We start from the raw sequence: 27908 nt of genomic DNA on the forward strand, positions 1-27908 counted from the left end.
TTTATAAAAAAAAATCACAAGAAATAACATCAAAAATCTTCAAAAATTATTGTTAGTATGTCCATCTGTCTGGAGGACAAAAAAGAGAATGAACACACATAAGACCATGATTTTCAAGTGATCGAAATCGGGAGAAAAAAATCGGGGATCAGGAATTATTATAATTTAAAAAAAATATATTTTTATTATTTTATTTAATGTTACAAAACAAAAATGACCATGTTCACGTCTTAAAGTCATCCTGAGGCCTTAGTTTTTGTTTAAAATTACACAACATAATGTATGTGTTGCTTCTTTTGGGCTTGTTTTCATAGACCTGGTTGCTTATTTCTCTCAAATCTGGCAACAGAGTGGGCAGGGCGCAGTGTCTAATAGTAGCAGTAATGAATGAATGAATGAAAACTTTATTACAGACTCAGGGTCCAGATAAAAGACCCTAACGAGTAAGCTAACGAGAGGCTGGTGACTCGGGAGTCGGGACAGAGAAAATGTCAAACACCAACAACAACGTAACGGCACTGAAAACTCTTCATGTTGCTCTCAAAGTGCACCAGGTTGATGCTTTCAACTTCAATATTTAAAAAAAAAAATCTTCCCGGGGGAGCACCCCCCCGGACCTCCCTAGAGGAGGTGAGGACCCCCCTAGAGGAGGTGAGGTCCGCCCCCCACTCATAAAAAATAGCACTTTACCCCTGCCTATATGCCGTGAGCTGATTATGGAGCCTTCATTGTAACAGTAATTCAGATGCAATTAGCCTATATAAAAGGCCTCAAACTGGAAGCACTGTCTGGGCCGTCTTTTTCACTCAATTCTGCAATAGGTAGATCTCGCCTTTCACCTAGGCCGAGGTCGGTGATCTTGGGCTTAAAAAGGTTGGTGACCACGGCTCTAGATGATAGGAAAGGAGGTTTCAAACTTCCTTTATAACCTCCTTTAGCTTAGGAACCACTGGACCTCCCTTGACGAAAGGAGAGGACAAAATGCTGCCCCACAATGCCTTGCAGCCGCAGCATTTGCCGTCACACAACCGTCGGCCGTTCACGGAAACAACCGATTATGACTGAGAAATGATATCATGAAAGTTACGGTGTTTATTAAGCATTTTAAAACGTATGTGGTAAGTTGCCAAAGTGCTTTGTTTTGAACGTTCATCAGTTATTATAATCAAAAAGAGAAATATGAACGTTAGTTTTTACTGAAATGATCACATAAAGTCAGCATTTCACAGTATTTACTGAGCTGTGTGGGGTTTTTCAACTTTTAAAAGATGTTTGAATGGTGATATACACACTGATAGATGTTAAGGACTTACGTTTATAATAAATTAGTGCTGTCAAAATTATCGCGTTAACGGCGGTAATTAATTTTTTGAATTAATTGCGTTAAAATATTTAACGCATTTAACGCATGTGCAGAATGGCCCGCCCCATACGTGCCACCAGTGGCAGCGCCAGGGTGTGGCTGGGGTAGGCTACACCCACCAAGAAATGGCTTAGCCCCACCATGAACAATTATGTTAAAGTAAGCAAAATAAAGTCTGCCAACTCGCGCGGAGTAAATTGCACAGACAGCAGTTAGTAAGATTGATTTCAGTAGCCACGGTTTTGAAAACTTTTGTCACGTAGTGATCGTCTTCTCAATAGAACATCTTTGATAACGGCGTGGTGTTGTTGCAGGAAGTCCCGACGGAGAATACTTTTGCTGTAGTACAGGGCAGAGCCATATAATAGTAATAATATGGCTCTGGTACAGGGGTGCACATAACTTGTCATAGTCTGCTCCATCATTCACCAGTAGTTTTCCATTCACCTGTCTCACCTGTTTTCCACACCCACTCGTTAACTCACTCTCTTTCTCTTCTGCACCCATTAGCTTCTGCCAGTATTTAAACCCGCACCTTACACACACTCTTTGCCAGATTGTACTTTGCCTCATGCTTGTCTCTTCCGCGTTCAACACTAGATTGCCTACCCGGTTCCGACCCTGCCTGTCCCCGACCTGCCTGCTCTGCCTGTTTCCTGATCCTGCCTGTCGCTCGACTATCCTGCCTGGCCTGTTATCCGACCCTGCCTGTATCCACGCTGACCGCCTCGCTTACTCCCTGACCCTCTGCCTGTCCCTGACTCACTTTCTGCCCGCTGTCCTCCGGTGCGTTATACTGCCCGGTTGAAATTCCTCCGATCCAGTGGAATCTCCAATAAAGTATATTACCAATTCTCCTTGGTTTCTCGAGTGCTGCATTTGGGTTCTCCTTAAGATTGTGACAGAACAATCTGGCCAGAACATGGACCCAGCGCACTCCTCTTCACCAAGAGACCGTTTTGAGAGAGTTAAGGACGCTCTCCAGAGGCAGGAAGCCTCGATAGCCATCCTGGCCACCGAGGCTCATCATGCTACATCTTCACAGGACCAGACGCTAACCTATTTAGCTGCGCAGCTACAGCAGCTAACGGCTACGGTGCAGCAGCTAGTGGCAGGAGTGGCCACTCCAGCGCCTCTTCCTATGCCCGTGCTCGTGTGGCGTTCACGGTCAATCATTTGACTGGGAAAGCCCGACTGTGGAGCACAGCGGAATGGGAGCAACAAACACCCGCCTGCTCTTCGTTCCCCGCTTTTTCTGCGGAGCTGCGCAAGGTGTTTGGACCCGTGTCTGTGGGTCCAGACGCTGCAGGAGGACTTTTGAACCTGAGCCAGGGTAATGGATCTATAGTGGATTATGCCATTGAGTTTCGCACCCGGAGCCGCCTCAGCAACTGGAATTCTGCAGCCCAGTGTGACGCCTATCTGCGTGGGTTGGCGGATTACATTAAAGACGAGCTGGTGTCGTTTGATCTGCCCAATTCACTGGATGGGTTGATTGAACTGACTTCCCGCATGGATCGGCGCATCCAGACACGGAGACGGGAGCGACGATCGGCGGAAGTTCAACATACCTGGGCGCACCGACGTCCGAGTTTGGCTGCGACTCCTCACCTCACTCCAGAGCCGCAACCAGGGGGGGATGAGCCCATGCAAGTGGGTCACACCAACCTCACTTTGGAGGAACGTGAGCATCGCAGACGTCGTAACCTGTGTCTCTACCGGGCCGGCCATTTTGTTTCTCACTGCCCGGTAAAAGGCAAGGCTCAGCAGTAATGGGGAACATACTGGTGAGCCAAACCCCTGGATTTGTTCCCACTCAGAGACCATTGAGCCACGCCAGGTTGCTATTAGCGGATAGCTCTCAGGCTCTTGCAGTTTTTATTGACTCTGGTTCGGACGCGAGTATTATGGATGAAGAGCTTATGCTGCAGTTGGGAATAGACCGGGTTCCCTTATCTCGCCCAGTTCCAGCCAACGCCTTAGACGGTCACCTGCTGGGGACAGTGACTCATCAGACTGTACCCGTTCACATGCTCCTGTCTGGGAATCATCACGAGACTATTCAGTTTCATGTTCTCCGGTCTCCACATATCCCGCTTATCCTGGGTTACCCATGGCTCCGCCGCCACAACCCTAACATTGACTGGGAAACGAGAGCCATTTTGGGATGGAGCCCCTCTTGTCATCAGATCTGTCTGAAACAGGCTGCCGCGCCTCAACGCTCGGGGAACCCCAGCCAAGTTCTGGATGTTACAGGAGTTCCAACGGAATATCTGGACTTCAAGGAAGTATTCAGCAAGTCGAGGGCTACTTCCCTACCACCACACTGGCCCTACGACTGTGCCATCGACCTGCATCCCGGCACCAGCCCTCCCAGGGGTCGATTGTACTCCCTGTCTGGTCCGGAAAGAGTTTCCATGGAGACTTATATCAATGACACTCTGGTGGCTGGGATTATTCGCCCGTCCTCATCACCTGCTGGCGCAGGGTTCTTCTTTGTAGAGAAGAAAGACAAGACCCTAAGGCCCTGTATCGACTTTCGGGGTCTTAATGACATTACGATCAAGAATCGATACCCACTGCCTCTTATCTCTTCTGCATTTGAGTTGTTGCAGGGAGCAACCATATTCACTAAGCTGGACTTGCGTAACACGTACCACTTGGTACGTATTCGCGAGGGGGATGAGTGGAAGACAGCCTTCAACACCACCTCGGGGCACTACGAGTACCTAGTCATGCCTTTTGGGCTTACCAACGCCCCTGCAGTATTCCAGGCGTTGGTAAATGACGTGCTCCGAGACATGTTGGACCGACACGTGTTTGTTTACTTGGATGACATCCTGATCTTTTCCAAGACGCTGAAAGAACACGTGCACCACGTCCAGGCGGTTCTCAGGAGATTGCTCGAGAACTCGCTGTTTGTTAAAACGGAGAAGTGCGAGTTTCACACATCCTCTGTCTCTTTTCTGGGATACATCGTGGGACAAGGGAGCATCGAGATGGATCCTTCCAAGGTTGATGCAGTCACTTCCTGGCCAGTTCCAGATTCCCGGAAGTGGCTACAACAGTCCCTCGGGTTCGCTAACTTCTACCGGAGGTTCATTCGTGGATACAGTACCTTGGCCGCTCCTCTCACAGCCCTGACCTCCTCTAAGGTTATGTTCCAGTGGTCCTCCTCGGCTGAGGAGGCATTCCAGAACCTTAAGGCCAGGTTCACCTCCGCCCCCATCCTCCGAGTACCCGATCCTGTAAGACAGTTTGTTTTGGAGGTGGATGCTTCTGATATGGGGGTGGGAGCCATCCTGTCTCAGCGAGCAATGGACAGCCAAAAACTCCATCCCTGTGCTTTCTTTTCAAAGCGTTTGACTCCAGCGGAAAGAAATTATGATGTGGGAAACCCGGAGCTGCTAGCAGTGAAGTTGGCTCTGGAGGAGTGGCGTCACTGGCTCGAGGGGACCAGTCAACCTTTCCTGGTGTGGACCGACCACAAGAATTTGGAGTATATCTGGTCGGCCCGCAGACTGAATTCCCGACAGGCTAGATGAGCCCTTTTCTTCACTCGGTTCAATTTCTCCCTCTCCTACCGCCCTGGTTCTCGGAACATTAAGGCTGACGCTCTTTCTCGTCAGTTTGGAGAGGGAGGTAACATTCCCAGGGGCTTGGACACCATCCTTCCGACTTCTCAGCTCGTCGCCGCCCTCATCTGGGAGGTGGAGGAGAGGGTCAAGGCCGCCCAGCAGGACCAGCCGGGACCCAGTGCCTGTCCTCCGAACCGCCTGTTCGTTCCGCAGACGTTGAGGTCTGATGTTCTCCAGTTGGCTCATAACTCCAGACTCACCTGCCATCCTGGGATCCAACGCACATGGGAGGTAGTCCAGCAAAGGTTCTGGTGGGCAGCACTTAAGGAGGACACCAGGGAATTTGTTAATGCCTGCCCCGTTTGCAATCAGAACAAGTCTTCTCACCAAGCTCCTGCTGGTCTCCTACGACCTCTGCCTATCCCTCATCGCCCCTGGTCTCACATTTCTCTGGACTTTGTTACTGGTCTGCCACCGTCCAACGGACACACTGCCATCTTGACGGTGGTAGACCGATTCAGTAAGATGGCTCATTTTGTGCCGATACCCAAGCTCCCCTCAGCTAAAGAGACGGCGGAGCTGGTCCTGCTCCATGTGTTCCGGCTCCATGGGCTGCCTACTGATGTGGTTTCCGATCGTGGTCCTCAATATACCTCGGTGTTCTGGAGGGAATTCTGCACGCTCCTTGGGGCCACGGTTAGTCTGTCATCCGGTTTCCATCCGCAATCCAACGGTCAGACAGAAAGAAAGAACCAGGAGATGGAAACGACCTTACGCTGTATAGTCTCCAAGAACCCAGCGGCCTGGGCTAAACAGCTGCTCTGGGTCGAGTACGCCCACAACACTCTGGTCAGTTCGGCCACCAAGCTGTCCCCATTTCAGTGTGCTTACGGGCTTCAACCCCCTCTGTTTCCGGCCCTGGAGAGGGAGGTTACCTGTCCGTCCGTCCAGGCTTTCATCCGTCGTTGTCGACGGACCTGGAATCAAGCCCGGAGAACTCTCGTCTGTTCGGCCAACCGGTACGCCTCCTCTGCCAACCGCCGACGTTCCGAAGCACCTGCCAAAAGGTATGGCTTTCCTACCGGGATATTCCTTTACGGGTGGATTCGAAGAAACTTGCACCTAAATTCATTGGACCGTTTGAGATTGTCAGGATAATCAATCCTGCAGCTGTAAGGCTAAGACTGCCTCGGACTCTGCGGATCCATCCCACTTTCCATGTTTCCAGGATCAAACCTGTCCGAGAGAGTGCCTTGGTTCCTGCGGTCCCTCCCCCACCACCCCCCCGGATGATTGACGGCGGGCCTACGTACACTCTCCGACGACTTCTTCGTTCCCGTCGCAGAGGAAGAGGAGTCCAGTACCTGGTGGACTGGAAGGGTTACGGCCCTGAGGAGAGGTCTTGGGTTCCAGCTCGTCATGTGTTGGACCCCCGGCTCATCAGGGAGTTCCATCGGCGTAATCCCGAGCAACCATCTAAGACCGTCACGTCGATGGGCAGAGACACAGGGAGAGTCTCTCCTCTTACCGTCAGCTCTTCAGAGGAGGACAGCGAGGGGCAGGCTTCTGATGAGGATGCAGATTCCCACAGGGGGCAGGAGAGGGAGGCCGAAGGAACTTTTTCAGATGAGTATTAATCCCACCTCCCACCCTCATCTGTAGATTAGCATTTAGGGACATCAGGAGCCGTCCATTAAGGGGGGGGGGGTTCTGTCATAGTCTGCTCCATCATTCACCAGTAGTTTTCCATTCACCTGTCTCACCTGTTTTCCACACCCACTTGTTAACTCACTCTCTTTCTTTTCTGCACCTAGGCCGAGGTCGGTGATCTTGGGCTTAAAAAGGTTGGTGACCACGGCTCTAGATGATAGGAAAGGAGGTTTCAAACTTCCTTTATAACCTCCTTTAGCTTAGGAACCACTGGACCTCCCTTGACGAAAGGAGAGGACAAAATGCTGCCCCACAATGCCTTGCAGCCGCAGCATTTGCCGTCACACAACCGTCGGCCGTTCACGGAAACAACCGATTATGACTGAGAAATGATATCATGAAAGTTACGGTGTTTATTAAGCATTTTAAAACGTATGTGGTAAGTTGCCAAAGTGCTTTGTTTTGAACGTTCATCAGTTATTATAATCAAAAAGAGAAATATGAACGTTAGTTTTTACTGAAATGATCACATAAAGTCAGCATTTCACAGTATTTACTGAGCTGTGTGGGGTTTTTCAACTTTTAAAAGATGTTTGAATGGTGATATACACACTGATAGATGTTAAGGACTTACGTTTATAATAAATTAGTGCTGTCAAATTATCGCGTTAACGGCGGTAATTAATTTTTTGAATTAATTGCGTTAAAATATTTAACGCATTTAACGCATGTGCAGAATGGCCCGCCCCATACGTGCCACCAGTGGCAGCGCCAGGGTGTGGCTGGGGTAGGCTACACCCACCAAGAAATGGCTTAGCCCCACCATGAACAATTATGTTAAAGTAAGCAAAATAAAGTCTGCCAACTCGCGCGGAGTAAATTGCACAGACAGCAGTTAGTAAGATTGATTTCAGTAGCCACGGTTTTGAAAACTTTTGTCACGTAGTGATCGTCTTCTCAATAGAACATCTTTGATAACGGCGTGGTGTTGTTGCAGGAAGTCCCGACGGAGAATACTTTTGCTGTAGTACAGGGCAGAGCCATATAATAGTAATAATATGGCTCTGGTACAGGGGTGCACATAACTTGTCATAGTCTGCTCCATCATTCACCAGTAGTTTTCCATTCACCTGTCTCACCTGTTTTCCACACCCACTCGTTAACTCACTCTCTTTCTCTTCTGCACCCATTAGCTTCTGCCAGTATTTAAACCCGCACCTTACACACACTCTTTGCCAGATTGTACTTTGCCTCATGCTTGTCTCTCCCGCGGTCAACACTAGATTGCCTACCCGGTTCCGACCCTGCCTGTCCCCGACCTGCCTGCTCTGCCTGTTTCCTGATCCTGCCTGTCGCTCGACTATCCTGCCTGGCCTGTTATCCGACCCTGCCTGTATCCACGCTGACCGCCTCGCTTACTCCCTGACCCTCTGCCTGTCCCTGACTCACCTTCTGCCCGCTGTCCTCCGGTGCGTTATACTGCCCGGTTGGTATTCCTCCGATCCAGTGGAATCTCCAATAAAGTATATTACCAATTCTCCTTGGTTTCTCGAGTGCTGCATTTGGGTTCTCCTTAAGATTGTGACATAACTGGTATGCAGGTTATGTGCGTAATCTGAAATGCGTCACTTGTGTCACAAAGCGCATTTGCGTACCGACGTACTTGTGAAGCTTTTCCAGAAGGCGGTTAGATCACCGGACGACAGAGTCGGTCTCCGTGTGCACAGACAGGGCTGCTGTTAACGTCGGTCTGTACAACGGAACTGTGCCAAAACTACGCCAACCGGCGGAGGGAGACTCCCCCCTTCACTGGAGAACTGCGCTAAAAATGATCACAACGTTCACACTCTGTGGTCACGAAGTACTCCACTAGCCCCCCCCCCCCCTCTGTCGACTTTCCTGAAGTACTCCCCCGTTGATAGAAATCAACACGTAATGAATTAAGACCCCACGGTTTGATGATTGATAGGTGTGTGGGTTGTCTTTCATTTTGACATGCAGAAAAATGTTATAATAAACATAGATACTGTATGTTAAATGGATATATCCGCCTTCTTTCATTTATCTTTCCATTCCCACAACAATATACATAAATAAATGGCATATTTTGGACATAGTTCGAATGGTGATTAATCATGATTAATTAATTTTTAAACTGTGATTAATCTGATTACAATTTTTAATCGTTTGACAGCCCTATAATAAATACATCTGTATTGATTTTAAGATATTTTCATAGTTCATACAATCATAGGCTACGTATTGGGATGATTTGTATTAATGTGGACCGGAGGGAGAGGGTGACGACGAGCATAAGTTTCACTTTCCTTTTTTATTTAAATTCCAACTTTGGTCATGAAGAATATGTTTCTCTGTTGTCCACGTTCATAAAGCATAAAACAACAGCATCAGAGCACGGTGCAGAGTATCTAGATGAGTTTACAGTAGTCCGTCGTTCTTTTTAAACATCCATGTTGTAGTCCGCTGTATAAAAAACCATTGTTTCCCCACAGCAGCAGATGCACATTTATGACGTCCGCTGGCGCATCATAAACACGTCGGATAGTGAAAGTACAGTCGGATTCTCTAAAGTACCACAGTCTCTTCTCCTAAATCCTTTTGAATTCTCCTATCCACTATTCCTTAACCCTGTGACGTTTCACTCAGAAATTAATTTCAGCGCGCCATTTTGAAGGACATCTAATTTCTCTAAAGGAGGACCGAGGATCGAGCGTCGATGAGGAGCTAAGTAGTAATAATGATCCCGCTTCAATCACATTAGTATGCATGAAAAGTGACAGATGGCCCGCCCCTAATTATGCAAATGAGCTAAGTCCCGCCTCCCTTTGTTCAACATCCTTTGATGTGAGGGGTACAATTATGCTAATTAGCTAAGTCCCGCCTCCCTTTGTTCGAGATCCTTTGATGTGAGGGGTGAGGTGTCATCACACGTAGGTGTGAAATGCCCCCCTGTGTAGCGCCTTTGTTGTCTAATCCTTTGATGTGAGTGTTGATGTGTTATAACAGGTAGGTGTGAAATGCCCCCCTGTGTAGCGTCTTTGTTGTCTAATCCTTTGATGTGTTGATTAAGGCAGTCTCTTTGAAGTTATGCTGTCTGGCCCCTGTCCCCTCACAGCCCTTTGTTGTCTAATTCGTTGATGTGAGGGTTGAAGTGTTATAACAGGTAGGTGTGATTTCACACCGGTGTGTTATAAGCCTCTGATGTTAATCTAGGTGTTGATTAAGGCAGTCTCTTTGAAGTTATGCGTGAGACTGTCTGGCCCCTGTCCCCTCACAGCCCTTTGTTGTCTAATCTAATTAGCCTTTGATGTCTGTCCTTTGGTTGAAGTGTTATAACAGGCAGGTGTGATTTCACACCGGTGTGTTATAAGCCTCTGATGTTAATCTAGGTGACTCTTTGAAGTTATGCGTGAGACTGTCTAGCCCCCGCCCTCTCACAGCCCAGGCCTCTCCCCCTTTCTCCACCCCTTCCTGTCACACGATATGAGGCCAGCAGATAGTGGGGGGTGGAAATAGATGAAAAAAGAAATCCATGCAGACTAAATAAAAAGCCAGTCGTTTCCACTCATCAAGTCACCTTTCAAAAAAATAAAAATGGCCAAGAGACGCATCAATATGGGTTTAATCAGCGAGACGTCTGTGCCAACTTACCGCCATCCGTCCGGAGCGCCAATCAAGAAACGGATGCAGCATCTGTGCCGGGTTCATACGCCTCCAGCCGAAGATCTGTGCACAAACTTATCTCGTGCCCTCATTGGTCATGTGCGCGCGCGTTCATGTGTCTTGGAGGAGGGGCTCTGTAAGGAAGTGGCAGATTTTTTCCGGTTGTGTACTTTCAAATTATAGCTCACTCGAGCTGGTTTCTCCAAAATGACCTACCCCACCTTTAAGAACAATTAACACACACACACACACACACACACACACACACACACACACACACACACACACACACACACACACACACACCACACACACACACACACACACACACACACACACACACACACACACACACACACACACACACACACACACACACACACACACACACACACACACACACACACACACACACACACACACACACACACGCACGCTGGAGTTGTCCTGTGATGTGAGGGTTGATTTAAGCCTGGGATGTTAATCTAATTTTCACTCACTAAGACACCTAAAAAACGTTATTGTCCTCTCGAAATTAGATTAGTTTTTTAATATGATTTGTGCTTGCTAAGGATGTTTCTTTTTAAGTTTTTGTGAAACTGTTAACTCCAAGGAAGTCTCTGTTTGCAAAGAGGGTATTCATATTAATTTAAAAAATATCTTATTTAGGCCGATTGTCGAACCTCAGATTGAGGAGGAACAATGCGCATTCCGTCCTGGTCGTGGAACGACGGATCAGCTTTTTACTCTCGCAAGGATCCTGGGGTTGGCCTCCGCCGAAAGTGAGTATGCATTTAAAACTGTATGTGTTTATATCTAGCTTATTTTTTAAATCAAATATGTTTTTATTTTTTTATGCTGATGTGTAAAATATCCAAAATAACGTTTTATATACTTACTCTCGTGTGCGTGTGTGTGTGTGTGTGTGTGTTTGTGTGTGTGTTAATTGTTCTTAAAGGTGGGGTAGGTCATTTTGGAGAAACCAGCTCGAGTGAGCTATAATTTGAAAGTACAGAACCGGAAAAAATCTACCACTTCCTTACAGAGCCCCTCCTCCAAGACACATGACCAATGAGGGCACGAGATAAGTTTGTGCACAGATCTTCGGCTGGAGGCGTCTGAACCCGGCACAGATGCTGCATCCGTTTCTTGATTGGCGCTCCGGACGGATGGCGGTAAGTTATCACAGGCGTCTCGCTGATTAAACCCATATCGATGCGTCTCTTGGCCATTTTAATTTTTTTGAAAGGTGACTTGATGAGTGGAAACGACTGGCTTTTTATTTAGTCTGCATGGATTTCTTTTTTCATCTATTTCCACCCCCCACTATCTGGAGGGGGCCTGGTAGTACGCTTATCCGGTCTACATGTGTTTTGTAGACTTGGAGAAGGTGTATGACCGAGTTCCCAGGGAGTTACTGTGGGAGGTGCTGCGGGAGTATGGGGTGAGGGGATCTCTACTCAGGGCCATCCAATCTCTGTACTCCCAAAGCGAGAGCTGTGTCCGGGTCCTCGGCAGTAAGTCGGACCCATTTCCGGTGAGGGTTGGCCTCCGCCAGGGCTGCGCTTTGTCACCAATCCTGTTTGTAATATACATGGATCGGATTTCGAGGCGTAGTCATGGGGGAGGGGGTCTGCAGTTCGGTGGACTAAGGATTGCACCACTGCTGTTTGCAGATGATGTGGTTCTAATGGCTTCATCGGTCTGCGACCTTCAGCACTCACTGGATCGGTTCGCAACCGAGTGTGAAGCGGCTGGGATGAGGATCAGCACCTCCAAATCTGAGGCCATGGTTCTCAGCAGGAAACCGATGGACTGTCCACTCCAAGTAGGGAATGAGTCCTTACCCCAAGTGAAGGAGTTCAAGTATCTCGGGTTCTTGTTCTCGAGTGAGGGAACAATGGAGCGTGAGATGGGGCGGAGAATCGGAGCAGCGGGAGCGGTACTGCAGTCGCTTTATCGCACCGTTGTGACGAAAAGGGAGCTGAGCCAGAAGGCAAAGCTCTCTGTCTACCGGGCCATTTTCGTTCCTACCCTCACCTATGGTCATGAAGGATGGGTCATGACCGAAAGAACGAGATCGCGGATACAAGCGGCCGAGATGGGTTTTCTCCGCAGGGTGGCTGGTGTCTCCCTTAGGGATAAGGTGAGAAGTTCGGTCATCAGGGAGGGACTCGGAGTTGAGCCGCTCCTCCTTCGCGTCGAAAGGAGCCAGTTGAGGTGGTTCGGGCACCTAGTTAGGATGCCACCTGGGCGCCTCCCTAGGGAGGTGTTCCAGGCACGTCCAGCTGGGAAGAGACCAAGGGGTAGACCTAGGACCAGGTGGAGGGATTATATCTCTTCGCTGGCCTGGGAGCGCCTTGGGATCCCTCAGTCAGAGCTGGTTGAGGTCGCCAGGGAAAAGAAAGTTTGGGGCTCTCTGCTGGAACTGCTACCCCCGCGACTCGACCACGGATAAGCGGGAGAAGATGGATGGATGGATGGATCTTATTTAGGTTTTAATAGTGATAACTAAGGATGTTCTCTTTAGTTGTAGGGCTTGTGAACAAAGAAAAGCTGTAAACACTTAAAATACATAGAATCAACAGTGTGAGGGTAAATAAAAATATTCATTTACAAACATACAAGGCTTTGTCTACTGAAGATCAATGCAAGGGCAGAGTTTCACTCTGTGGGGGGACAAAAGAAGCACCGTTAATCACCTGGACAAAGGACTCTTTAAAGCAGAGATACCATATGCAGACACATACCTGAATATCAGCAGGAGAGGACTCTTTAAAGTAAATTCATTATAAGGTTAAAATAAGATATATATGTGGTGGAATTAGTTTAAAACAGTCACCTTCGACTTTTAGTTGTCCTCTCTAAATTAGATGTAAGTTTAAAAAAAAAAAAAGATTAGTGTTAATTAAGGGCTATTGTTATTTTGGTTTATAAGGGGATAGGAGTTCAACTTTAAAAATTGCACAGGATCATTCTAAGAAGAGTGAGAGGGCTAATGAGCCAGCACCATACCTCTTCTATGCATTTTCTTGACATGTATCTGATCTTGAAAATCCCTGGTAAGTACTTTTTATTTTATTTTATAATATCATGTAATTATTTAATGCTGCTTGGTGTGTGTTAAACACCCTCTGTGCATCTGTTGTATTTTATTTTGTAACAGCAGTATGGCTCGTAATGATTTAGAAGCTTTGGGAAAAGTACCCCTCTATGTACAAATAATGTGGTGTAGATTTTTAATCAAATCTTTTTTTTTTTTTTTGTGTGTGTCTCAGTTCAGGAAAGTCTGAACCAAATACGAATCGGAATATTAGAGAAGATTAACTCTTTTGGTGGAACCCCATATGATTAATTCCCTGTGGAAAGTGAGTATGTATTTAAAACTGTATGTGTTTATATCTAGCTTATTTTTTAAATCAAATATGTTTTTATTTTTTTATGCTGATGTGTAAAATATCCAAAATAACGTTTTATATACTTTCTCTCTTGTGCGTGTGTGTGTGTGTGTGTGTGTGTGTGTGTGTGTGTGTGTGTGTTTGTGTTTGTGTGTGTGTGTGTGTTAATTGTTCTTAAAGGTGGGGTAGGTCATTTTGGAGAAACCAGCTCGAGTGAGCTATAATTTGAAAGTACACAACCGGAAAAAATCTGCCACTTCCTTACAGAGCCCCTCCTCCAAGACACATGACCAATGAGGGCACGAGATAAGTTTGTGCACAGATCTTCGGCTGGAGGCATCTGAACCCGGCACAGATGCTGCATCCGTTTCTTGATTGGCGCTCCGGACGGATGGCGGTAAGTTGTCACAGGCGTCTCGCTGATTAAACCCATATCGATGCGTCTCTTGGCCATTTTTATTTTTTTGAAAGGTGACTTGATGAGTGGAAATGACTGGCTTTTTATTTAGTCTGCATGGATTTCTTTCTTTCTGCTGGCCTCATATCGTGTGACAGGAAGGGGTGGAGAAAGGGGGAGAGGCCTGGGCTGTGAGGGGGCGGGGGCTAGACAGTCTCACGCATAACTTCAAAGTGACACCTAGATTAACATCAGAGGCTTATAACACACCGGTGTGAAATCACACCTGCCTGTTATAACACCTCAACCCTCACATCAAAGAACAGACATCAAAGGCTAATTAGATTAGACAACAAAGGGCTGTGAGGGGACAGGGGCCAGACAGTCTCACGCATAACTTCAAAGAGACTGCCTTAATCAACACCTAGATTAACATCAGAGGCTTATAACACACCTGTGTGAAATCACACCTACCTGTTATAATACCTCAATCCTCACATCAAAGGATTAGACAACAAAGGGCTGTGAGGGGACAGGGGCCAGACAGCATAACTTCAAAGAGACTGCCTTAATCAACACATCAAAGGATTAGACAACAAAGGCGCTACACAGGGGGGCATTTCACACCTACCTGTTATAACACCTCAACCCTCACATCAAAGGATTAGACAACAAAGGCGCTACACAGGGGGGCATTTCACACCTACGTGTGATGACACCTCACCCCTCACATCAAAGGATCTCGAAAAAAGGATCTCGAACAAAGGGAGGCGGGACTTAGCTCATTTTCATAATTGGGGGCGGGCCACCTGTCACTTGTCATGCATACTAATGTGATTGAAGCGGGATCATTATTACTACTGAGCTATAACCGAGGATACACTGATGGTTCCTCCACGGGTCCTCCGCGGATGCATTTCCGGGAACGGTGGAGGCGTGACGCACGGCCGGACTTATCTCAGCCAATGACAGCTCTGCATGCATCCCCTGGATATTATTTTAGAAACTGCTTTCATCGCGTTGCGACGTTTCCAGAGAGAACAGCTGTGAGGTCCATGCAGAAAGCAGAGCAGTAATATAAATGACTCAGTATAACAGGCCTACTCTCTTTATTTGCTTTAGTTTAGTAGATATCTACAAACAAAGAGTCGATATTTTTCTAAGACCATTTAGTGCTTCACATAATAAAATACACAACGGCTGTAGCCTGATTATGCTTTACGAGCTGTAGGTGCGTTTGTGGTACAGTGTGTAGGTGTCTGTGTGGTACAGTGTGTAGGTGTGTATGTGGTACAGTGTGAAGGTGGGTGCGTAGATGCGGCGGACAGACGGGTCTCAGTTGGTTTGGTGTCCTATGCTTACTTTTAATACTTGTAAATACAACTTTTGGCCCGTAATTTCAATTCCCCATTTCAGCGACCAGAGAGAGGGGGGTGGATATATCCAGTCTCTGATTGTGTTACGTTATTATGAGAGTGCTCTCATACTTAGGTCAGCACTTTGGCTCGACCAAAAATCGTTTATAAATGTGCTATATAAATAAAACTTGATTTGATTTGACTTATTTGATTCTGAAATTGTATATATTTATATAAATATATGTGTGTGTGTGTGTGTGTGTGTCCGCATCTGTAGCCTGTTATTGTCTCATTATACCGCACTGTCAATGAATCAAAGTAAATATATAAGTCATCATGAACACATCTGTCCATCAGACAGAGGGCTGCTGTGCCTCCTGTCATCATTAATGGACTTCTCTTTAAAATGACCGCTCAGAGGAGAGGAGTTCTCATTTCTCTAACCGCCTGCTGCTTCCCCTCCTCTCTCCTCGGTTCCCCTCCTCAGTCCTCCGCTCGCATCTCCTGTGGGCGGGACTAAGTATCGAGGATAGGAGTCGAGGGGGGGAGTCAAGGAGGGGACATTTAAGAATTGAGAAACCTCTTAAATTGATGTGACTTTATTGGATTGTGAGGCAAGGGAAGCCAGCCGCCTCTGGCTTCCCTTGGCATGGCCCTGACTAATCACAGGTTGGCAGGGCATGACGTGAGCCTTGTCTGATTGGTCAATCCCTCCATTTTTGTTCACCAAGGGAAGCCAATTTCGGCTGGCCTACTCTCGCAACAGAGAGTGCAACCTACTGTTTCACCATAACATCTAGAGGGGCGCTGTTTCACTCTTTGTAAAATACTCAATGAGAATGGGGGAGAGACGGGCCGGCAGCAACACACAACAAAGAATTTCCGAAACTAAACGAAGTATTTTTTATTTATTTATTAAAATTATAACTACAATCTGAAAAAACAGGGGAAGCCTGGCTTCCCTTGGCCTCCAGGAGAAAACGCCACTGCTCAAACAGCGAGTCTGCATCGGTGCTGACTTGAGACCGGTCTCTACCTGACCGGTCTCAACGCTGTGTGTGTCCGTCAGGAAACACACTGTTTACAAGTAGTTCCAGCAAACATCCACTGATAAACTGCGATGTTAACAACCTCATGATAACCTCATATGTTTTTTACTTAGGAGCATACCCGTGTTTAGTCTAGAAAAAGGTAAATGTGTGCATTTTATTATAAAGTTGTGTATATTTACAGACTGTTGCAAAAACTAAGAAGCTTATAAACATCAGGTTTAAAACCTTCCATCCTGTCTGTTGGAGTCTGGAGAAGTATGTTTTTAGGTCTTTGATAGCCTCGAGAATTGGCAAGTTTCTTGTTACTTAATCTCCGGCGTTCCCAAAATTCCCATCTGCCATTGTGTTAGCATTAGCTGTAGGTTCTTCACCCTGTATGGACGGGCTAAAATCTATTTTAGATTGGGCTTTTCCGCAACCTCTAATGGATTTTTTTGTGGGCATCAGGGTATTCTTAGCAAATGTATTGCTCACTTTGTCGTAGTTGTTAGTTTTTGGTTTTATATCAGGATTAATACGATTGTGTGGAGGAGAAAGAAACACGTCTGTCTAGCGCACCGCCATCTTGGAATCGCCATCCAGTATTTTTTAACCAAAATCTGTCTCTTTCTACCAAGATCCAGTCTTTATTAACCCAAATCTGACCCTTTCTACCTAGATAACATCCTTTTTCTACCAATATACGGTGTTATCTACCAAAACCTTTGCCTTTTTTTACCCAGATACGGTCTTGTTAGGACCCGGATCAGGTCTAATTATACCCAGATACAATCTTTTTCTACCTAAATCTTGCCTTTTCTACCCAGAAAACTTCTGTATCTATGAAGATTTGGTGTCCTCTACCCATTTCCGGTCATCTTCAACCCAAAAATGATCATTTCCTACCAAGATTTTCTCTATCCGGATCCATCCATCTTCTATCTGTCAATACAATATATTTGGATCTTAACTTCTCTTACCTAGATCCGTTCTATTTCTAGTAACCTTAATAAAACATGTCTCAATTTCACGTGGGCAGGTGTGTGTATAAAAGCACACCTCTTTCAGTAATCAGGAGAATACATGGACACAAAGACACACTTGTGTTTCCGAAGCCACTTCAAACAAGCTTCTTGAATATAGATGAGCTCTCTGGTGAACAGCAACACACACAACACACAATTTGCAATTTAAAGCATGCTTTTGTCGTTAGCCATGTGATCTTCCCTTTGATAGGTTGCTTTTGTTCTCTCCATCACCCATCCAATCCTTCATATTTGTCAGTCCTTCATGATTAATGTCTCATGAATCTCACTAAATGGATAGAGATGGGTTGCAGATGAAACACAGACGTGAACATAACTGAGGGATTGATGAGCTAACGTTGGGATATCTGGACATTTATCAGGTTTGTTGACTTCGAACATCTCTCTGTTTCTCCCTCTTATGATGTGTTGTCATAATTACTTTACAGCTTGTTGCTATGCTATGTGGTTTCCATGGTGATGCCTAATATGGGATGACCTCATACTGGATGACCTTCCTTTTCTGACTGTGGGTCCATCATTGCATTAGTGTGTGTTGCTTAGTGAGTTGATTGTGTGTTTGGCAGTCAGCGTGAGCCTCTGTAATGTAAATGTATGTTTGGTAGCTTGCATTTTTTTGCATTTATCCATGTATGTTATGAGAGTGTTTGTGTATGTTCAGTTGACGTTTTAGTTTTAGTTTGTAATTTTATGTCGGCATGTCTGTCAGTGGTGAGAATGGAAATTAATTGAGACTTGCTGTGCGCAGGATGACAGGTCCAGTGCAAGATTCACACAGGCTTTCTGTGAAAACATGGACAGAGGACGAGAGTGAGCGAGCTGACAGCACACTCAGCAGGTACACACACACACACACACACACACACACACACACACACACACACACACACACGCACGCACGCACGCACGCACGCACACACACACACACACACACACACACACACGCACACACACCCACACACACACCTTACACACATTTTTATAGTACAGATATTCGTAAATCGAGTTGTGTGTTAGCTTACTCGTCCTGAACTCAACCCGGTATCACGGCAAGACGTGAACATGTGACGATTTACCATGCTGAGAGATGTGAATGTGTCACGGTTTCGTCCCTTCAAACGTGACAGTTACACGCAGGGCCGCCCCTCCCTACAGGCCAATCACGCAGGCTGCATGGGGCTCCGCCTTGCGCAGGGGGCCCCGCCCAGAGGGCCTCAGCTGCTGTGCGCAGCAGTGACGTTTTCTCCTGGAGGCCAAGGGAAGCCAGGCTTCCCCTGTTTTTTCAGATTGTAGTTATAATTTTAATAAATAAATAAAAATACTTCGTTTAGTTTCGGAAATTCTTTGTTGTGTGTTGCTGCCGGCCCGTCTCTCCTCCATTCTCATTGAGTATTTTACAAAGAGTGAAACAGCGCTCCTCTAGATGTTATGGCGAAACAGTAGATTGCACTCTCTGTTGCGAGAGGAGGCCAGCCAAAATTGGCTTCCCTTGGTGAAAGAAAATGGAGGGATTGACCAATCAGACAAGGCTCACGTCATGCCCCTGCCAACCTGTGATTAGTCAGGGCCATGCCAAGGGAAGCCAGAGGCGGCTGGCTTCCCTTGCCTCACAATCCAATCAAATCGCATTAACTTAGTGGTGCAGTGACGCGTCGTAAAACCCGGAAGTAAGCTGCGCTCGGTTTCCCTCGACAAAAAAGCAATGGGATTTCTCCATAGGATTTTGGAAAATAGCTCGAAATAAGGTCAGTGGAAACCGAACCTGTTAGATAAATGCACGTTTTGTTCAGTCGGATATTATCCACATGTCTACCCTACTTTTATAATTTTCAAATCATAAATCTAATCGATAGAAGATAGATAGCATCACTGCACCACTCTCACCGCCGTTAGAAAGTAGCAAGCAACTGAAGCAAGTGCAATTATGGAGGGTGGAGATTTGGAGTATTTAATCAAAAAATAATTGTACTAAACTTCCATTACAGCAGCAACAACAAATAAAATCTGATGACAGGCCAATGCCCAAACTGGAGCTGTGTGCAGCGAGGGAAAAAGGAGCGAATCGGACGTGAAAGGTCTCCTGATTTAGTTTGTGAATTAATTGTGATTAAAAAGTGATTAGAGTTTCGGCTGGAGAGTGCCTGTCGGTTAGATAACAGGCGTGTGTATGTCCTGCATCTGTATGATACACATGTGTGTAAAATGATACCGGGTGCTGTAATCACTCATCTGGTTACGTTATACATTGACCACCACACCTCCGACCCAAAAGAAAGGACGTATTATTGGCTTCCCCTAATTTTTTTCCCACGCCAAGCTACTGGTGCGCAGTTCTCCGCTCAGTTCTCCGCTCAGTTCTCCGCGCACCCCCCGCGAGAGTGAGAGGTTACAAGGGGAGCACGTCTGTAACCCGACACCGTTGCAATGAATCGACATCTGACCAATCACGGCTTGGATACGGCCACTAGTGCAGGTGAAGAGATGTCGGTGAAAAGACAGTTTCAAGCAAGAGGCAAGCAAGAGGGTAAAAAAACAAAACATGAAGAAACTAGAGCATCACTCAAAGGTGGGTTATTGTATGAGTCAAATGTACAACTTGCGAATGTTGTATAAGACAAATTGCCAATTGCCATATTCATATCAGCTGCAATTCACGACATGAAGAAGGCAGTCTCTGCATAGGCTAATGGAGATGCAGTTATTTCCAGCATTCTTTATTTACCATTCATTCAAGTATGTTATGCTTTGTATCTGCTAATGTACAAGAGGAAGAGTGATACACTGTCTGTCTAGTTGGCTTACATAACAGTCAAAGTTTACAGCCTAAAAAACATGGAGCATTTTCCCCCCTTTTATTCATTTTTATGTCAATTTGCACATTTCATGGTGATGCTCAGCCTCTCCCCTTAACTCCTAACAGTCATCATCATGTCAACCACAACACAGAGAAATACTGATAGAAATGTGTGTGTAGTTGTTGATACATTGCTGATAGAGGGAACTAAATTTGAATACAGATTTAAGAAATATCAGTTTTTGAGCATGTCATAAGCATGTTTTGTCTTGACTATATTACAACTATATTATAATAAAATAATATAGTATTTATATTATTGAATTGATTATGATTATTGTGAAGAAACTTCTGTTCAGCAATGCAGTGAAAGAATGGAAGCTGGAATCCGCTTAATCAAACACTGGAGTTTATTGAGAGTCAAACGGCCGGAGCATTTACAAGGTATCTCAATCATTGAAAGACCCTGGCAACACTGAGGACAAAATGGCAGGAAGCACCTCTATATGTTAAAAGGGAGGAGCTGATAACTGCGTGCTTTCCCTAATTAGTACCAGACATGTTGAAAACAAAGAACGGCCTGTTAATGCCAACGTGCATGGTCCACACTTCCCCCACAGGAAAGGCAGAGCTTCTTGACCTTTGCCCTGTTCAAATTACAAACAGGGCACAAAGGAGAAAATACTAAAAGTCTCCAAATGCACAGATCACATTAAAATATTCTTTAACAGATCCTTTCTTTTTATCAATGTATTGATAACCAATTAACATTAGTCTAAGAATATTTCACTACTTAAATCAAATAAAACGTCCTCAGAGTTGTGTGGGTTCCTATTACATTAATTACATCAAAAGCAGAATAAGATTGAAACATTCAACCACAATGGTTGATACAGACAACCACAATAGAAAAATCATCTCTCTTCAGTGTTTGATATCTTTTGTCAAAAAGCACAATAATAACACACATGCAATACAAAAATATAATAGTAAAATATATGTTTCAAAAACAAGATCTTTTATCATTTATCACTCAGTTAATCTCATTCATCAAACACAAATTCAAAATCAGCTTACATCTCAAAGATTTACTTCAAGGCAATTACTTATTAAAAACACAATTAGAATTTAGGATTATAAGAAATCCAATTGAGGTATAAAATCAGAATCATGAGAGATCCAGCTAAAATTCCCAGTTAAGGTATACATTCACAGTGATGAATCGATCAATCTGTAAAGCTACAGTGTCCTCAATCTTTAACATTACTTTACGTTTTACTTCAGTACGCTTATTCAAGTGTAAGGCACTTAGTAGTACATACATTTTATTCAATACATTTGTTCAAAATCTGAAAAGGAAAAATCAGACATTTTATTGTAACAACCTGAGGAAGGAAAAATCAAAACATCTGTTCTTTATTCAAGGAAAAATCAAAACATCTGTTCTTTATTCAAGGAAAAATCAAAACATCTGTTCTTTATTAAAGGAAAAATCAAAACATCTATTCTTTATTCTGAGTGTCAACTTTAATCAATTTATCAATCGCTGAATGGGGGTACCCATGGTGCAGAAACTGCGATGGAGACCCATGGGTCTGGAAGCTCGGCGTCGTACATCAACATTGTGTCATCTACAGTTGAATACCCCACTAGCCTCTGTGGGGCCTGGAGGGCAGTCTTGGCAACCCTGCGTATGGCTAATTTAACTACAGTGATCAAACAAATCACTAGGATTAGCACAACCAAGATAAACACTGAAACAGTAACAACAAATTTAACCAACCCCGCTCCCCAGGATCCAAGGGTTCCACATCCCCAAATGTAAACCCATGAATTTCATGCAATTCTTTTATCCCGTTAGCAGTATCATGAACCATATCCATAACTTCAGGCGTCGCATCAGAGACAAAAGAGCAGCACTCAGTTCCAATCACTTTACATGTGCCCCCCTGCGCAGCTAAGAGGAGGTCCAGCGCCATGCGATTCTGTAGTGCTACTGTCCTAACTTCCTGCAATTCTTTGTGTTCAGCTAACATTGCTGTGTTAGATACATTTAGATGATTTTCCACTACTTTGGATAATGCCATGATTTCCTGCTGACTAACATAAATGCCGTACCAAGGCAAAAATAGGCTCGCTATCTGTTGTCCTTTTGTAATGGACCTGCTGTTCCTGTGTAGAGAGGGAAGTATCACTGCAATCTCATTAGCCTCTACTTTACGGATTAAAGGAATTAGGTAGGCTAGATAACAGGTGCCATAAAAAATGTCAAAGGGCACACAGCCATAGGCTCGGTCCCCACAAACTAAGTAAACTCTCTGTGGGAGGGGAATTCTGGCAAATTTTACCCTCACTATGGTATTACAGTCGCTGTGTCCCACATCTGGAGAGGTGTGAGATCCTGCTTCATTCTGGAAACAGATGGACACATTCTTCCATTCATGTACTACAATTGGGGGAACATATATTGAACAGTCACGTGTAGGGGGATTGCCTAGGGGTATTGGTTGTGTACAGTCATGTATTTTAACCTCAACGGAGTCCACTGTTCTGGAGCCAAACCAGGGTACAACTGTTACTAAAGCTTCAACTAACAAAGATGCCATGTGTAGTTGTTTTGTGCATGTTGGACTTGTGGAATTAACCGAAAAATTAGTTTGCGCCAGAGCTAACTGGAATCTGTATTCAAAAGCTAGGTTAATGTATTTCTTCACATATATTAGTTTTAAAAACATCAATCGTTTGAAACCGTCAGGCAGGTAATTTTTATTTACTGTATCAACAATGAGAGAGACTAGACCCTCGTACTGTAACGGTTTCTCAGAGTCCATTGGGTAGGAAGGGGTGTAACAGTCCTCAGCCTCATCGCTAATTCTGGATGCTATGTCATTCCAGCTCACAAAATCATAGTCAGCTTTCGTGAAAGGAATTGGGCTAAACATAGGAGAATGCATAGATTCTGGCATATTTTGGCACAGCCAACAGTTGCTAATATTGTGTTCATGCGCGTAGTCTAACATTAAACTTACTGCAGAATTAGTTTTAGTTCGTTTTAAAAGGAGTGATTAAGGCCTTTTTTGAAAAATCTACATCACCTCTTGAGTGTTTAAGTGGAGTGGATAGAACATTTGTTTTTCTATCTGGTCCAGACATTTTGCATGCAGTAGCACCTGGATTGGGAACCTGGTAATCTGGTTTCCTCACTCTACATGTTGCTTTATCCTTTATCAGTGTCTTAAACTGTTCTACAGTGCTACACCACAGTTCTGGGGGCATTTCTTCAATGGTGTTGAGAGCTATTCTTACCCCCTCTGATGCGACCCCGTCCCCATGGTACTGGTCTCTTGGATATATCTCCCATGTTGAGTAAACTAAGGACACAGGAAATACAATAAGTTAGATGAATCACATATTGACAGTGGACAGTTAAAAGAAACAGTCTCTGATTTATGATCAGGGAGGGAGACAATCCTCCTGATTCTTCCTCCTTTTCTCTCTCTTTGTGTCTCTCGCACCATACTGAATGTCTGTGTGGTGATTGGATACAACCTGTCCTTGTCGCTATGCACTGATTTGCCCATTGGTGTCGTTTTGCCCTCAGGGTCTGGGCCCTGAGTGGTCAAGTCGTCTGCGCTCTTAGATAAGAGCACCTTATTTTCTCCCTCAAACGGGCGAGATCTCTCGCCACCTATCGTTGGGATTTCCACAGCTTCATCTAGCAGGGCGTCCTTGGCCAGGTACAGAAGACCCAGAATGACGATGATGATGACTGCCTTCACACGCCAGCATCCGGTAGAGGAGAGAGACGACATCTGGAAGCGTGAATCCATTCCGGTCTCCCTTGTACTCTCAGGGCTGTTCTGGTCACTATAACACCTGGAAAGGACCTTTCCACCTGGGAGACAGAGCATCTTTTTCAAGAGATTTGATTAGTACATTATCACCAATCTGAAAGGGGTGGGTGGGCTCCTCTCCAGGCTGGGGGAGCCTGTCAGCCACTTGCCTGTGAAACTTTCTCAACATGTCAGTTAGATATTTGACATAGTTAGTCATGTAATCATCTGTCCACAAAAGAGTGAGTTTGTGGGGTGTTACTGGGGGGCTAGATCCTGCGAACATTACCCTTCCCATCAATACTTCGTGTGGGCTAAGCCCTGTCGTTGCATTTGGTGTACTTCTAATGGAGCACAGAACTAGCGGCAGCGCGTCTACCCATTTTAGTCCTGTGGTAAACATTGTTTTAGTGAGTTTCTCCTTTATAGTCAAGTTCATTCTCTCAACCTGGCCTGAGCTCTGTGGGTGATAGGCAACATGCAATTGCCATTTGAACCCTAACACTGTAGCTAGACTCTGGGTTATCTTAGAAACGAATGCTGGACCTCTGTCACTGTTAATTCCTGTGGGCACACCAAATCTAGGAACAACATCTTTGAGAAGACACTTTACAACTGTTCTAGCGTCTTCTTTTCTGGTAGGGTAGGCCTCTACCCTACTCCAGAGTGTCCCTGTTGATCGTTGGCCACCAGAAATGTCTCTTCAGGAAAGAAAGAGTGTGGTTTACTCCGGGATGGATTGAGAACCGGGAATTGTGGACCCACTGTAGAACCTTGGAGCGGGCAGCATCAGGAACAAACCGACGGTTCGGAGAACCATTGCCTGGATCTGGTTGCTCTCTCAATGCCTCCAGGATGGTGTTATTAATCTCCCAAGAGAGGGCGCCTACTACACAACTCTTGGGAAGGATTGAAGCATCTGGAGGATCAGGAGAGTCAGGAGAGTATAGCCTAGACAGAGCATCGGGTTTTACATTCCTGGAGCCAGGGCGGAAGGTGAGGCAAAAGTCGAAGCGACAGAAGAACAGAGCCCATCTGGCCTGTCGGGAATTCAGTCGCTTCGCCGACTGGATGTAGGAGAGATTCTTGTGGTCCGTCCAGACCAGGAAAGGCTGCTTGCTGCCTTCGAGCCAGTGTCTCCACTCCTCTAGTGCCAACTTAACAGCCAGAAGCTCCCTGTTACCAACATCATAATTGCGCTCCGCAGGAGAGAGGCGACGTGAAAAAAAAGCACAGGGATGGAGGATGTTATCAGGACCAGCCATCTGAGACAAAACTGCTCCTACTTCAGTATCAGACGCGTCCACCTCCACAACAAACTGCTTCTCTGTGTCTGGCTGAATAAGGATGGGAGCTGAGGTGAACAAGGACTTGAGTTTAATGAAAGCTCTGTTAGCCTCTGGAGTCCAACAGAACGTGATGTTGACGGAGGTGAGTCTGGAGAGAGGTGCAGCTACTTTACTGAAGTTCCGGATGAAGCGACGGTAAAAGTTGGCAAATCCCAGAAACCTCTGGAGCTCCCTCCTTGTAGTTGGGACTGGCCACTCCACCACTGCCTTGATCTTTCCAGGGTCTGCCTCCACCTTGCCCTGACTGATGATGTAGCCCAGGAAGCTGATCCGGTTCTGGTGGAACTCGCACTTCTCCGCCTTAACATAGAGCTTGTTCTCCAGCAGTCTCTGTAGGACCATGCGGACATGGTTCTCGTGTTCCTCCTGATTCCTGGAGAAAATCAGGATGTCGTCTAAGTAGACAAAGACAAAGCGGTTAAGGAAGTCACGCAAGACATCATTGATCATAGACTGGAAAACTGCTGGGGCGTTAGTGTGACCAAAAGGCATGACCAGATATTCAAAATGGCCCAATGGAGTGTTAAACGCTGTCTTCCATTCATCCCCCTGGCGGATGCGGATCAGATGATAGGCATTTCGAAGGTCAAGCTTGGTGAACAGGGTTGCCTCTTGGAGAGGTTCAAAAGCTGAGGTGAGAAGGGGTAATGGGTACTTGTTCTTGACCGTGATATTGTTTAACCCCCGAAAGTCTATGCAAGGTCGTAGCGACTTATCCTTCTTGCCTACAAAGAAGAACCCGGCACCCACAGGAGAAGAGGAGGGACGAATAATACCAGCAGCTACAGAGTCCGTGATATAAAGCTCCATAGCCTCCCTCTCAGGACGGGACAGATTGTAGAGGCGGCTGGAGGGTAGAGGAGCTCCAGAGAGCAGATCAATAGGGCAGTCGTAGGGTCGGTGGGGAGGAAGAGAGAGAGCCCTCTCTTTGCTGAAGACCCAACGCAGGTCGTGGTAAGTAGTAGGAACACCAGTCAAATCTACAGATGCATCAGGGCAGACAACAGGATTTGGGGAAACAGAAGTTGAAGGTATGGCAGAACACAGGCAGTTAGCGAGACAGTGCTGATCCCATTCAATAATCCTTCCCTTTGCCCAATCAATGTGTGGGTTGTGAGTACGTAGCCACGGGTAACCCAAAACCAGAGGTGTAGAAGGAGAGGATATTACCTTAAACTGGATAAGTTCACGGTGGTTTCCGGAGGTGATTAAAGTCACAAGGGGTGACTGTGCTGTGACTGAGGAGATGATTTGTCCATTTAGAGCAGGGGTGGGGAACCTCCGGCCCCCGGGCCGTATACGGCCCGCGAGACCATTTGGTGTGGCCCTCGAGGTAATTTATAAACACACGCAAAAAAGAAAAAAAATTAAAGAAATCTAGACCGCAAAATAATTAAACAAGCAAGTGCCTGTTTTTCCTGGCAACGGTCATGGTCACATTGAACACAACACGAGCCTAACGTGTCATCACGTGGTATATGTCTCGTCTGACAGGGGTGCAGTGCTGACGGAGAGCACCAGAACGCCACTCCGGGACTTCAAATAATTGCAGTATACCCATAAGTCCGTAGGCTACACATGCCGCAGTTTTTGCGTGGCTGTGTCTTTAGTTGTAAACCCAGTCGCGATCTGTTCATCTGTCATTCTGATCATACAGTCAATAACTGTGTTGTTATTAGCATCTGGTTAGCTAGCTATGCTAACGAATATAAGAAGCTTTTTCTCCAACCAGTGAGGTAAAGGCACATCTTTATATGATCATTATAGTTATCAAAAAACAAGAGAATAAAGTAAACCGGTATAAAATACTATATGACAGTAAAAAAAAGTTGTTATTAATAAACAAGAATACATTTTGAAAGGAGAGTGATTTGTAAAATATCCATAAAGAAAAAGTAAATCTGCTTACAGTTCTGTTTCATCTGGGTGCTGAGAGATGTTTCCATAGATCTCTTCATTTTGCTCTCAAAGTGCACCAGATTGATGCTTTCAACTTCAATATTTAAAAAAAAAGTCTTCCCGGGGGAGCAAGCCCCCAGACCCTCCTGGACCGATAATTTTTTGGAGCTGGAAATGAAGCGGATTCCGGAGCTAAGAGCCGGCGCAGCTCCGGTGTGAACTGGAAAACCCGGTGCTTTTCAGGCTCTAGCTCCGAGCAGGAGCTGAAAAGGCGCTGGTTTGAAAGGGGCACTAGAGGAGGTTAGGTCCCCCCCCCTGAAATCATGTCCACATGGATAGGAAACTAAATACATTTTGCACACATCTTGTGTCCATATCTTTCTGTTTGGTGGTCATGCCACACCGTGCACGTGAATGCATGCGCGAGTCATGGTGAGATATCTGGATTAAGAGGTTGCTTTTTCTTTGCACAGCATGAAAGAAAGGCCAAATGCATGTGCTGTGATTTTTAAGCAGAGGTCAATAATT

General features: G+C 45.6%; 1 protein-coding gene across 1 annotated transcript in view; it reads left to right on the forward strand.

Annotated features, from left to right (window-relative positions):
* Window positions 1-18251: 18251 nt before the first annotated feature.
* Window positions 18252-27908, forward strand: part of LOC117453314 (cyclic nucleotide-gated cation channel-like) — a 110591-nt gene continuing 100934 nt past the window's right edge. Inside the window, exon 1 of the mRNA XM_034092124.1 lies at window positions 18252-18343. Coding sequence (XP_033948015.1) covers window positions 18255-18343 — 89 coding nt within the window. The 5' untranslated portion in view covers window positions 18252-18254. The remainder of the gene's footprint in view (window positions 18344-27908) is intronic.

Source organism: Pseudochaenichthys georgianus, chromosome 10 (assembly GCF_902827115.2).
Source record: "Pseudochaenichthys georgianus chromosome 10, fPseGeo1.2, whole genome shotgun sequence".
NCBI lineage: Eukaryota > Metazoa > Chordata > Actinopteri > Perciformes > Channichthyidae > Pseudochaenichthys > Pseudochaenichthys georgianus.